General features: G+C 40.1%; 1 protein-coding gene across 2 annotated transcripts in view; it reads right to left on the reverse strand.

The window, feature by feature from the left end:
- Positions 1-1,565: 1,565 nt before the first annotated feature.
- Positions 1,566-12,072, reverse strand: part of rtn4r (reticulon 4 receptor) — a 42,556-nt gene continuing 32,049 nt past the window's right edge. For both annotated transcript variants that reach the window (XM_051423366.1, XM_051423365.1), the window contains exon 2: positions 1,566-3,629. In XM_051423366.1, the coding sequence (XP_051279326.1) occupies positions 2,248-3,629 (1,382 nt within the window). In that variant the 3' untranslated portion in view covers positions 1,566-2,247. The remainder of the gene's footprint in view (positions 3,630-12,072) is intronic.

Raw genomic sequence — 12,072 nt, forward strand, 5'->3', positions numbered from 1 at the left:
CGACGACAATGGAAAGCTCCAGGGGTTTGTGGAGACCCTGCCTTCTAATCCTTTCACTTTGTGCAAGATAAATTGAGGGCTGTTGGCAAGATCTTGACTTAATTTGGTGCAGAATCTCTACATTATCCTGGCCTGTGGACACGCCAGCATGAACTCACCACATAGCAACTCAACCCAGCAGAACTGTACGACAAGGTGACATTTCAAAGCTTCAATTATTTCGTATTCAAATGTTTCCTACTGTTATTTACATGTCAGTACTTAATATGATGCTTTGAGGGTTTCGTCTGCTGTCAAAGTCAAGGTTGTGATGTTCTGAGTCACTTTTTAACAGACACTGTTTAATAATTCACTCAAAATTATAAGAAATGTGGCAGTGTTTGTAATATACATAACTTGTTCTAATTGTATGCAGAATTTTCTTGCCTGCCTGGGGCATTTCATTCAACATCATCATACTGCATGTGCAGCAGTCACTTAAAACTTGTATATATACTGCATGAAGTTGGTGTTTATGTTGGGTGGTGACCTTGTTTTAAATTGCATATTATGGCATAATCATTGATTTGTTTGATCTTTCAGGAAGCCTGAGGAGATTCTAACAAGAACAGAAGTTGTAAGTAATAAAGATCAAACAGAGGCCTGCTAATTGAATTTCAATAGGAGTTATTCTTAGACCAATGGTTCCTTGACCAATATAACATCAAAGTTAAAATAGGTGGTTGAAAAGTTCAAAATGCATATCAACAAAAGGGTAATCATGTTGTCCCTTTATTTCTGATCTTGATTTCAGTGCAACTGAGCTCACACTGGGCTTCTCTCGAGTGTGTCTGGAGAGAGCACTGCGATGCCAATGTCCTGAAGAGGCTGAGGAGAAAACAAACAAAATCTGGACGCCTGAGGTTTGGGATGAGGCCAGATTTGACAAAGCAGTCAGTCATCACTCTCCCAACAATCCTGAAAACAATGAACACGCCACAGTGGGCCAACCATCTGTTTGGGAGGAGGAATGTTGTCTGGCTCTCAATATGATTAGTGAGACATAATATGAGCTGCTGTTGCTAAATTCAAATGTATTTTGTAAATTCAAATGCTTTTTGGTACTCATTTAGAACTGTTTTGCTGACACAATCTCAGAATATGGTCCCCTCTAATGTAGCTTCTCTTCAGCTCATTAAAATAGTGCACCAGAAATGGAGCACAAAAAGATCCTCATGAGCTAGTATTATGTACAATAAGTCCATTTCATTGTCTAATTAATATTATAGTTTTGTATCACTGATTACTCTATTGATTACTTTTGTGATAATAAAGTGTCTGAAAACAGTAAGAAAAAAAGCTAAATTTCTTCATCAAAATTTTATAATAACCCAAGTGAATTCCTTTAATTTGCTTGTTTTTTTTCCAACCAAATGTTCAAAACCTGAATTCATAATGTTTATAAATCAATGTTGTATGTCTATAAAAGAGAAAAGCAGGAAATCAATCAATCATCATCAACACTTCAGAAACTGATGTCCATGTTTTCTGTCATACTGGAAAATACCACACAATATCAAAAGATCTACGAAATAAGAACTTTTATTCATAATATATTCATACTTGTACACAAGTAAAATAAAATGCATATCTATGGTTCCATTGCAATCTCCATAAACAAATTGACAGCATTCTTTTGGTAAATGCTATCCATATACCCTTTCTGTCATGAAAATAGAACTAAAATAAGGGGAGGTAAAACATTTGTTTTTATAAACATAAAAAAAACATAACATTACCCAACAAATGCATCACTTTGAATAAATAATGGGGGAGATCCTTTATCTTCATTTAAACGGACCAAACATTCTTTGTGTGCACTCTGTCTCTGATTTCCTGTATTTATTTTTTTGTTTTTATTTTTTTTAATTCTTCCAGTGGTCTGTCTAAGCAGTAAAAGCTTTTGAGAGGGAAAAAGGGAGGAGTCTCCGAAGTGTAGCTTAGACACAGTACAGTTAAGTACATAGAGAACAAACAATTTTGGGCACCAATTCATTATATACATTAAATCTGTAGTGTTCTGTAAAGGCATCCATTTTGTTAAATGTACTCTAACGTCCTTATCATTGTTTGTCCTCACCCGTGTTGGGTCAACGTGACTTCTTGCTTTTCAGTCACTGTCTGTTGTGGATGTCACTGCATCTTCTGTTATCATTGTCATGAGCATCAACAATCTTGAGTCCTGTGTTCAGAGTGAGATCAGGAGTCCTAAGACATGGCTAAAGATATCCAGATCATGGGAATGAAGAGAAAGCGCAGCACTTGCAAAGTAGAACCCCGGCCTTTGATGCACTGGGTGTCTGATTTGGGCTTTTTGGAACACTTCTTTTTCTTTTTGTTTGACGCTGTAGATGATTCCAGATTGTCTATAAGGTCAGGGTTTAGGTTTTCCAGAGACTTGTCCAAGGTGTTGGACAAGGTTCCCAGTGGTCCATCATTCTGCTTGTTCTGGGTCTCATTTTTTGTTCGTTCCGGCTCCTTATATTTAGTCTTAGACATGTTTTCCTTATCCTTAAGGGGGTTGTTAGTGATTTGACGGCTCTTGCCAGACAGGATGGAGGACTTGTCATTATCTCCGAGGCAACACCTTGGAATGGTGTCCCCAAGAGGATTTTCAGTTGAAGGGAATTTTCCAGACTGTGCCTTGGAGCTGAAGAGATTGGTCTGGATTTGAGGCGTTTCCACACAACCCTCCAAGTCTTCACTTTTCAGGCGTTTCAGGTCTTTTCCTGCCAGGAACTCAGGAACATTGCACTCCAACTCAGAGCTGGAACCTTTGAAACGTCTGAACCAGTCCCACAAGGTTCTCGCTCGGCAATCACAGATCCACTGGTTCCCATTTAAACGCAAGTACTGGAGAGACAACAGAGGGTCCATGGTCTCTCCTGTCAAGACAGTAAGATTGTTGAAGAACAAGAACAGGGATTTCAGCTTGCCAAGATCACTAAAAGCTCTTGGTTGGACATAGATAACCCGATTCTGGTGTAGCAGCAGCCGGTCCAGATTGATTAAGCCTCGAAACATGTTATCTGTTACTATCTTGATTTTGTTATTGTGCAGGTAGAGATAGGTGAGGTTGGCAAGGTCCAGAAAAGTGTCATCATGCAGGGTTAAAATGTAATTGTCCTGCAAGTAAAGGTACTGTAGGGAGAACATTCCTCGGAAAACGCCAACGGGGAGCTCTGATAGGCCACACCTGTGCAGATGGAGGGTGTGCAACTTGGTTAAGCCCCGGAAGGCTGTAGGGCTGATGGTGCGGAGGTTGCTGTTGTCTCCAATGTCCAGTTCCTCCAGTTTTTCCAAGCCGTAGAAGGCTCCAGCCTCAATGTAGCTGATGTTGTTGGAGTAGAGCCAGAGAACAGTGAGATTGTGGCAAGAACTGAAGCTGGTGGATCTCACCACCATTAGCTTGTTGCTCTGGAGGAATATCCGTTGGCTACGCACAGGGATCTCAGTAGGGATGGAAAACAGTCCTTGTTGTTGGCAGGCCACAGTGGGCCGGGGCTCACTGTAGCACACACACTTGGCAGGGCAGCTGTCAGTTTGAGGCACAAGGTTCAGCCACATCACCAGAAACAGGAGTCGCCCCCCTATGGAGAAAAATAAAAAATAAAATAATAAATCAGTGGATTAGTAAATAATATATATATCAATATTAAAAGTCACAGTTCTAAGAATCACATAAATCTGTAGAAATAGATGAATTCAGGTCAGAATGTAATATGTATAAACCCTTGAAAGAACACCCTACATTTGAATCAACATAACTGAAGAATCAGTCTGAGCATGAAGGTAACTCAAAGTGTAGATAAAATAGATGTGTAGGGTTTTTTTATATTCATATGCTTGAAAATACATTTTCGACAACATTAAGGATTGAACTGTATGAGCAATATTCAATATGCACAATGACACTGCACAGCCACCAAGCAGCATAACCAACCAAATCCAAAACATTTTCTTGCATTAAGTGTAACATTCAGCACATTACTACAGAATAGGGAATCCTCTTCGTAACAGTGATTCAGCATGTACTTTAACAGTGATGTTATTTGGATCTGGGGACACATCTCCTCCCTGCTGCCTCTGCTAACATGAAGACCTAACCAGCTGAACAGAGTCCTGTGAAGGCAGACCCGTTTAAAATTGGGTGGGTAGCTTTTATGTGGAATTAGCTCTCTCTAATAGGGCGGACATAACTAATGGCGTTTCAGCGATCCTGAGGTTGACATTCAGCCTGACGCTGGGAGATAAGCTTTCATACCAGGCTAAGAGATTGATGCCTGGGGCCAAGGTGGAAAGAGGGCTACAAGGGCCCTGCTAGAGTTTCTTCAGCCATGACTGAAGCATTTTTTCTAAATGCAGCATGGAAATGACATACTGTATACAAGTGGTGTTGTACCACTAAGAGCTAGGCTTGTAAAGATTCTTATATATGTTTGCCCTGAAGGCATCCATGTTTAAAATAAGGCGTATTCCGCATTTGCTTGCATTAATTATTTCTGCTTGTGCTCTGCCAGATCAGCTTGCTACACAGTACCACGATAAGGGAAATTAGCACATGTGAATGATCACTTCTGACATTAAACTGCAGTAAGTACAGCCTAGGTAAAAACTAAGTGCTTCTATTGGTGCTCACTCAGTCCTTCATGCAGAGATGGTGGTGTCAAAGTGTCACTGTCATGTCTAGTATCACCATATAATGACAGGTACTCCTCCAAATCTCTGAATCCTCCTCAGTTTCTGTCCTTACTGAAGATTTCCAATCTCCGATGCACATGTGAGGAATCCCAGCCTTGCAGGCATGACAGGTAGTGAGGCTCTGGAAAAATGCGTGAGACTTATTCAGCCCTCCCTCCATTCCCACTCTCCCTCTTCTCATTCCCCTGCAATGTGTTGTGGTGCAGCTCATCTCTGGACCTTGTTAAACGGAGCTCTGGTGTGGCCTGACAGCAGCCCTCTGCTGCACTTTCCTTCCAATCTCCCTGCTCAGCCGTCAGACTGCCACCGGAAAGCTGTCAAGACTTTCCACTCTTTCTGCATCGCAGCACTTTTCCCTCAGCACTGCCTAACAATAGCAATATTTTATCGCACAGCACGCTTCGTGTATCTCCTCTGCCGTCTTCATTTTTTCCCCCTATGCTGTCTATTCATTAACAGACTATTTCCACCCACGCATTGCATGTCAAAGCCTGGTTTCCTCAGCTCTCGGCATAATATGTCTCGTCTTTGTTAGCATCTGTTGAATGACAGCATAAACCCCACAATGTCATCAACTCCATCCCAATTATTTTTTGCTCACTAACAGCATCCTCACAACTGCACCACACTGATTGCAATACCGTATTAGACAAATATAAATCGGTGGGTCATGGTTTCCTGACATCTTTGTACTATTTCACTCTTTCATAATCACATTTCGCAATAACCTTTGCATGACTTCAGAGTTGGACCTCTCACCTTCCACTCCAGAGACTTGTATGCTGTGTTCACACCACTGTATAGATCGGTCAACAATGCTGGTCTTTCCCTTTTTATCTTCATGTCTACTTTGTTGTCTTTGCTTGAAATCTAAATCGTAGCAAGGATTATTAAAAAATGACCTAATGTTGAGCTGTTTGTCCTCACAGCTGTTATTGACACAAACTCTTATATCTTAAAATACAGCAGCAAGGTTTCGGGTGAAAAAAAAAGAATCCATCCCTTATCGTCTTTTGCCAGCTTTAGTTCCAACACTTAATCTTCCCCTATCTGCTGTGTCAAAACAAGGCCCCAAGCACTGCCTTCCTGGTTCAAACCCTGCTAGTGGCCTCTCTTCTGAGAGCTATATTATTGTACAGTAGCAATCATCACTCTGTTTAAGAGCAGACAAGCCTCTTTGTTTCCTCCTGACTGACACGGTTGCCCCTTCAGCTTTGAGTAGAGTACATTTTTTTTACCAGCTCCCTCAACTCCAAGACAAGCACTTACAATAGGAGCCTGACAATATATGGCAGGTTAACGAATTGCAGGCGACCAATATTCCTTGGTGATACAGCTTCCTTGCTTGACTAATTAAATTGTCTGTCAAAACAAATTCTCCAAACTCATGTGATATTACTGAGGACATTCTCGTTAAGGCATTAAATCGGGTTGATATTGGTTTTCTACCAAAAATTGGATATTGGTCTCTCAGTGTCCCTTGCTTAGATTGTGATATGATATAGTCATATTCAGCCAGCTTCAGGCATGACAATGTGAAAGACTTGAAACCTGCTTTGTTCTTGTTGACAACATACCTTAAATATTTTTTTTAAGGTAAGATTTCAAGTGAGGTTTGTCCCATGCTCAAAGAGAAAAAATAAAGACTGAGAGAATCGAAAATGTGACTTGAGTGATATACATAAATAATATTAGCTAAGTGAACTTTAAGTTAAAAAAAATACCGGTATCAGCCCTGTGGCAGCAGCTAGAGGACATTACATTCAGTAGCAAAACAGAAAAATGCCCACAGGAGTGGTATGAGTGGGTACAGACAGCTTTGTTTACTTTTTGTATGAGAGCATCACTTAGCCAGACTCCTCGCTCATTTGCATGTGTCCCTGGCATGTTTGGAGCTCTAAAACTCTTAGCGCTCCTTTGTCTTACTATGAAAATACAACACGCATTTGAACCCTTCCTCGTGCTCTGAAACCCGCAATGAACACAGAGGGCATGTCGGGACAGCGTATTCAGAGGGACTCCGATTCATCACGGTGGCTTTACTTTGAAGGGCTGGGGATTGGGCAGGGACGGCTAACATGACAGTCTTATCCCCTTGGCCCGGAGTGGAAGTGATGTCTCTGTCAGAGATGAATCACAGCAGCTCTCCGGAGGGACCTCCTGGCCTCTTTCTGAAATCATACATTATTGTGTTGCTCAGAGGCGGGCCTGCATTTAATATAGTCATGATCCCTCTCTCTACGTCACGTATCTTGTGTGAATCCATCCATGCATGCATAAATTGTTTTTATATCATGCTGAAAGGAATAACTTAGAGAAACTGTATAGGATATGACAGTTGTATGAGCCAAGGCAGCTATAAATGACTTTGCGAGCTGAGTGTAATAAAGGACAATAACTTCACAAACTCACAAACACTCACAGTTCTTATGAGGAGTGAACACAAATATATGAACATTATATTCCTCCACTAACAAAAGATCGTTTTTTTTTCCACAGAAAGGCCTACTTTTTATGTTGTTTTTAAATCTTTCTAAAACTGCAATTTGACTCTTTACTTCATTATTTTTAGGGGTCAGAATTCTAGTTTGCACCTTTGTTACACAAGCAGGAGACTGCTCTACCATATTTTTTCTATCAGTTATTATGGTACTGTTTTTGTCTATGTTGAATTTGTTTATTTCTGTTTTCTCTCTCAAACCTATCATTACTGGCTTCCTTCTGCTCTCAAAGTACCTATTGCTATTTTTTTATTAACAAATAAATGTGAAAACATGGTCAACTTAGCCGTGTTTGTGCTTTGCATTAAGCAGGTATGTTCCTTAATCACACTCGCCCTAATTACACTCACCCAGAACATCAGCAATTTCATCAAAGTTCAGGTTCACCCTGATGATTATCATTGCTTTATGAGCTTGAGTGAAGCAACTAATTACATGTTCTATTATAACTGCAAATGAATACCTTTTTGTCTACTTGTAAGTACATTCTTAAATCAGTGCTTCTACTTCCACTCCTGTAGAGTTTTTGATAAAGCACTACTTTTGGAAAGGTGAGAATTACAGAGTAGCCTACAGTTACACTATCATGGCAGACCAGGAGAATATTCAATTTAAGTTTGCTTTGAACCTCTTTTCCTTTATAAGCCTGTGAAAAAGTTTTATTATAGAGAAGAAATGGTCTTTACTTTCAAGAGCATCACTGAATTGCAGAGGGATTGGTTTGTAGGGCATATTCAGATGGAAAAGGTTGTGATCAGAAGGCCACATTGGCCCTTTTATGGCTACCATATTTACACTTTTTTACATTTCACTGAAAGTGTGGTGTTCAAAAGAGCTACTTTTCTTATTTTACTCAGTTTTCAATGCAATTATCCTTACTTCTAGGTCAAGTAATATTTCTTCACTTGTACATTCCAGTAGTTTTTCAACCTTGGTGCTGTCTAATTTCGCTTCCTACTGGTGTCTTAGCTGCTAAGATGTGATCCTGGTTGTAATGGAGAGTGCACCATTTACCTTTTGACTTAAATAATAAGTGGATCTAATGTTTATTATTGAAAAAGTTGCCTATAAGTATGCATCTCAATGTGGAAATGATTCGTCTTTAACCCACTCCCTCGAAGAGCAGGCACACACAAACTGTCAGTGCAAACACACAGACAAGCACACAAAGACAGATTTATGTTTGTCTTTACAACATTGATGAACCAGATGCCATGATCTTAAATAAAGATGCACATATCAGATTAAACAGGTTATTTAGGACATGATGGACCAGAAAGTCGAGCTGGACTCCCTTGGCTAACCATGGAGTGTTGCAGGGGCATCAGTGGCGGCTCCAGCATGCAGACGAGGACACAATTAGAAGATGAACAGGGGGGACAGATGAGGTCCTGTTTGACACACATCTGACACAGCACTTGCCCAAGCAGATGGCTCATGAATAACTGAGGGAACCGGAGGTCGGCAGGCAGAAAGAAAAACACAGCCAGAGCCACTGTGTGTGTGTGTGTGTGTGTGTGTGTGTGTGTGTGTGTGTGAAGGAATAAAAGTGTCTACATAGATGTGTGTGGTCATCTGTGCACATACATGGGGGTCTCTTCTTGTCAGTGAGAAAGATGAAATCAATAGCAATGCACAAAGAGTAAATACTTCTGTTTTGGCATAACTGCAGTAGGCAGATAGTCATATGACACTACTGATAAGTGACAGCAGTATCAATATGCAGTTGGCTGACAATATCCTGACAGTGAGAGAATGTGCTTGCGTCCAGTCGAATCCCTGCTCGGCTGGCGAACAATTGGAAGATAAAGTGGAAGTGAAAAGTTCTTCCTTTCAACAACTGCCATCAAATTACCATCGACTCTTGAGAGATGCACTGACCTCCCAGCTGCCAAATCCTCACTCAGCGGGATTATCAGTCAAGACTATGTTGTGCTCAACATTTACAAGCTGTTAAATTTACTCAAGTACTATACTTAAGTAAATTTTTTAAGTGCTTGTACTTCCGTTTTATGCCACTCTAGAATCTACTTTACAATACTTCTTACACGTTTTTCGTATACGTAACAGCAATTGGATGCAGGATTCTTACTTGCAATGGAGTATTTTACATTGTGGTATTGCTACTTACTTAAGATGAACTAATTAACTTACTTTAGACTAATTTAATATTGCACTCCTATCAAATATGCAATGGGAAAATATATTTAAAAAGAGCTCTCTAAATCGATGCAGCAGAGGCTGAGATATCCTGATATTTATTCCCTATAAAGCTCCAGAAACAATTGATCCCACACCTACTACTGCAAATCGATAACCATCCTTTTTTTGCCCTTTCTGCCTAGTAAATGCCCATGTCTTTCAAACCCCTTGACCATTATTGAAGGCTTTCCATTACAAAATTGTAGTCTACAAGGGTTGAGATAATCAAGGGCTGTCACCTGAATATTTTCTCAGACTAGACAAAGCTCTTTCAGAGCCACATATAACATTATTCAACTGCATTCATAGGCTGTGTAGTACTCCTCATGACTGTTAAATAGTCTATGGTAAGTAAAGAATGGATACTTCTTACACCGCTAACTGTATATGTGGGCAGCACTCCTGCAACTATCCATCAACTTAGTTTCTAAAATGGCAATGCTTTTTCTTCTAAATTCTATTTAAAGATAGCTAAAATAGAGTTATGTATGCTTAAATGCCACTACAGTGGATTAATTGTAGTGTGGTGGCATAGAGCCACTGGATTAGGGGGCAAAAATGGCACATTCCTCACAACTCTATTGTATAGTTGGCAGCAAACCAAGTCACCCTTAATGCTGCTACAGCTCACTATGACTTGTTCCACAGAAGGCATTGGGAGTCAACTCTACCCGTGAGGTTTTCAGAATGGCTCAAATCCAGCTTTGTACCCGCCTCCACATGTCACGGACATGGGCAATTTTCACATGTGAAACCATGTAAAATGCATAATTCAAGTAATGTAAGCTGAAAATAATGCAGGCATCCACCGAGCATGAGTTTGTGGGGGTGTCCAGATGCACTCTTCAAGCCACAGAGGAGCAAAAATTTGGAATGCCCTACTTTGGGTTTTGTGCCGTGCGGGCTGCCAGTAGTGCAGCCAAGCATTTTTGCTTAACAGAGTGTATAAGACTTTGTCTTATCTACACATGGCTGGAGAGAAAATAAATTAGGGTAGCTGCTACAGTACATGCCCCATGTGTCTTGGTGTTGCTTAGCTCTCAGGCAGACTTTAGCACAGGTGTTAACAACATTTTAGGAGGCATCCTCTTTTTGTTTAAGACAGTATGTATCATCCTCCTCAAGTACTAAGAGGATTTGTGTGGAAATCTATCCTGCAAAAGAAATACACATCAATGAGGAAACAGCATTATATCAGGTGAGACTCATAATATAAAGCATCCCAACAAAGTGCTTTAACTGAATTCTAAGCTGAGTTTGGCTGGCCCTGTATGCCATTATGTATAATGTAGTTGAGTGTGTACTTCCAGGATGCAAAGTAATTAAGACAGAGAGCACTGTTACCAACATAATTAAACATTCTGGTCATGAAAATTAAATCTTAAGAATTTGTTTCTTTTTCTGTATATTATGATTTGTCATGTGTCAACCTTGGCTGATGTTGCTTTAGTGTCTTGTAAGCCCATATGGGCTGGGCACCATAGAATGGTACACAACACCTAAATACATGAAATAAAAATAAATAAATCAACTAATCAACTAACATTTGGTGTTAGGTTTGGTTTGTGAGTGTTGCTATACATGTTCCTATACGTTTAAGGAACTGTTCTGCTTTGTGTATGGCCAATGGTTTTTCCCCATAGTCAACTCCAGCTGGATGGATAGTGGAGAATATATATATATATATATATATATATATATATATATATATATGTAGTCCATTTTGTTTTGTCTATACAGTTCCCAAAATGCTTTGTGTGATGCGAACACAAAGTATTTCCTTGGAGTCACTGAATGCACCCATTTCTTTCTTGCCCACATTTGTTTATATTTTGGCAATTTTGCCTTAGTTACTCACATTTCTTGTTTGCACTAAAATCACTGTTAGAAATAAAGTTATACACTGATTTATAGAAGTTTTTTGTCAACATATATCACTGGATTGAATAAGTGGTGTTGATTCCAGCAGTATGTGTCATGCATGTGTTTCAAGTTGACTAAGTTATGACTCTGAGAAGAAGGGGTGTATTATGTTGAATGAGGTCCTTAAATGTCAGGTGCTCTAAAAAACATGATTTCACTACTCCCTAAACTGGTCTCTCATGTAGTCCTGGGGCTCTCGTGTCAACAATTTGAAATGGGTGAGGATTGCGAGCCCTCACAGTTAATGTTCTGCACTGGCATGAGAGCAAATGAGGCCTAATGAATCACTGCTGTATTATCTAAAAAGGATAACCACCCCAGTAAATATTGGATGATGGCATCAAATAATGCTAACACCTCCTCATGTGAAGTGTCAACTGGAGAGGGAAAGAGCAGTGACAGCACCCACAGGCAGCCTTGTATTTTTGGGCATGTGAAGATGAGTTAGTAAGGCGGTCTGAGCAGACAACATGCTTTAATGAGTGCTTACACAGTTTGATGATAGTTCGATGCCATTGTATGCTATGTCAACTTTACTGTAGGCAAAAGAATGGTTTGTTCTGTGGGCCTGGAAGTGGAGCGGGGCAAACATTACACACCACATCTTTCTGACAGCTGCATTACTACAAAATTCCTATGTCTGGCAACGGCCCTCTTAGACTGGCACTTGTTGTGCTTGCTGAAGAGAAACTAGCTCCGGATGAAG

The sequence above is a fragment of the Dicentrarchus labrax genome, unplaced genomic scaffold (genome assembly GCF_905237075.1).
Source record: "Dicentrarchus labrax unplaced genomic scaffold, dlabrax2021, whole genome shotgun sequence".
In the NCBI taxonomy this organism is placed as follows: domain Eukaryota; kingdom Metazoa; phylum Chordata; class Actinopteri; family Moronidae; genus Dicentrarchus; species Dicentrarchus labrax.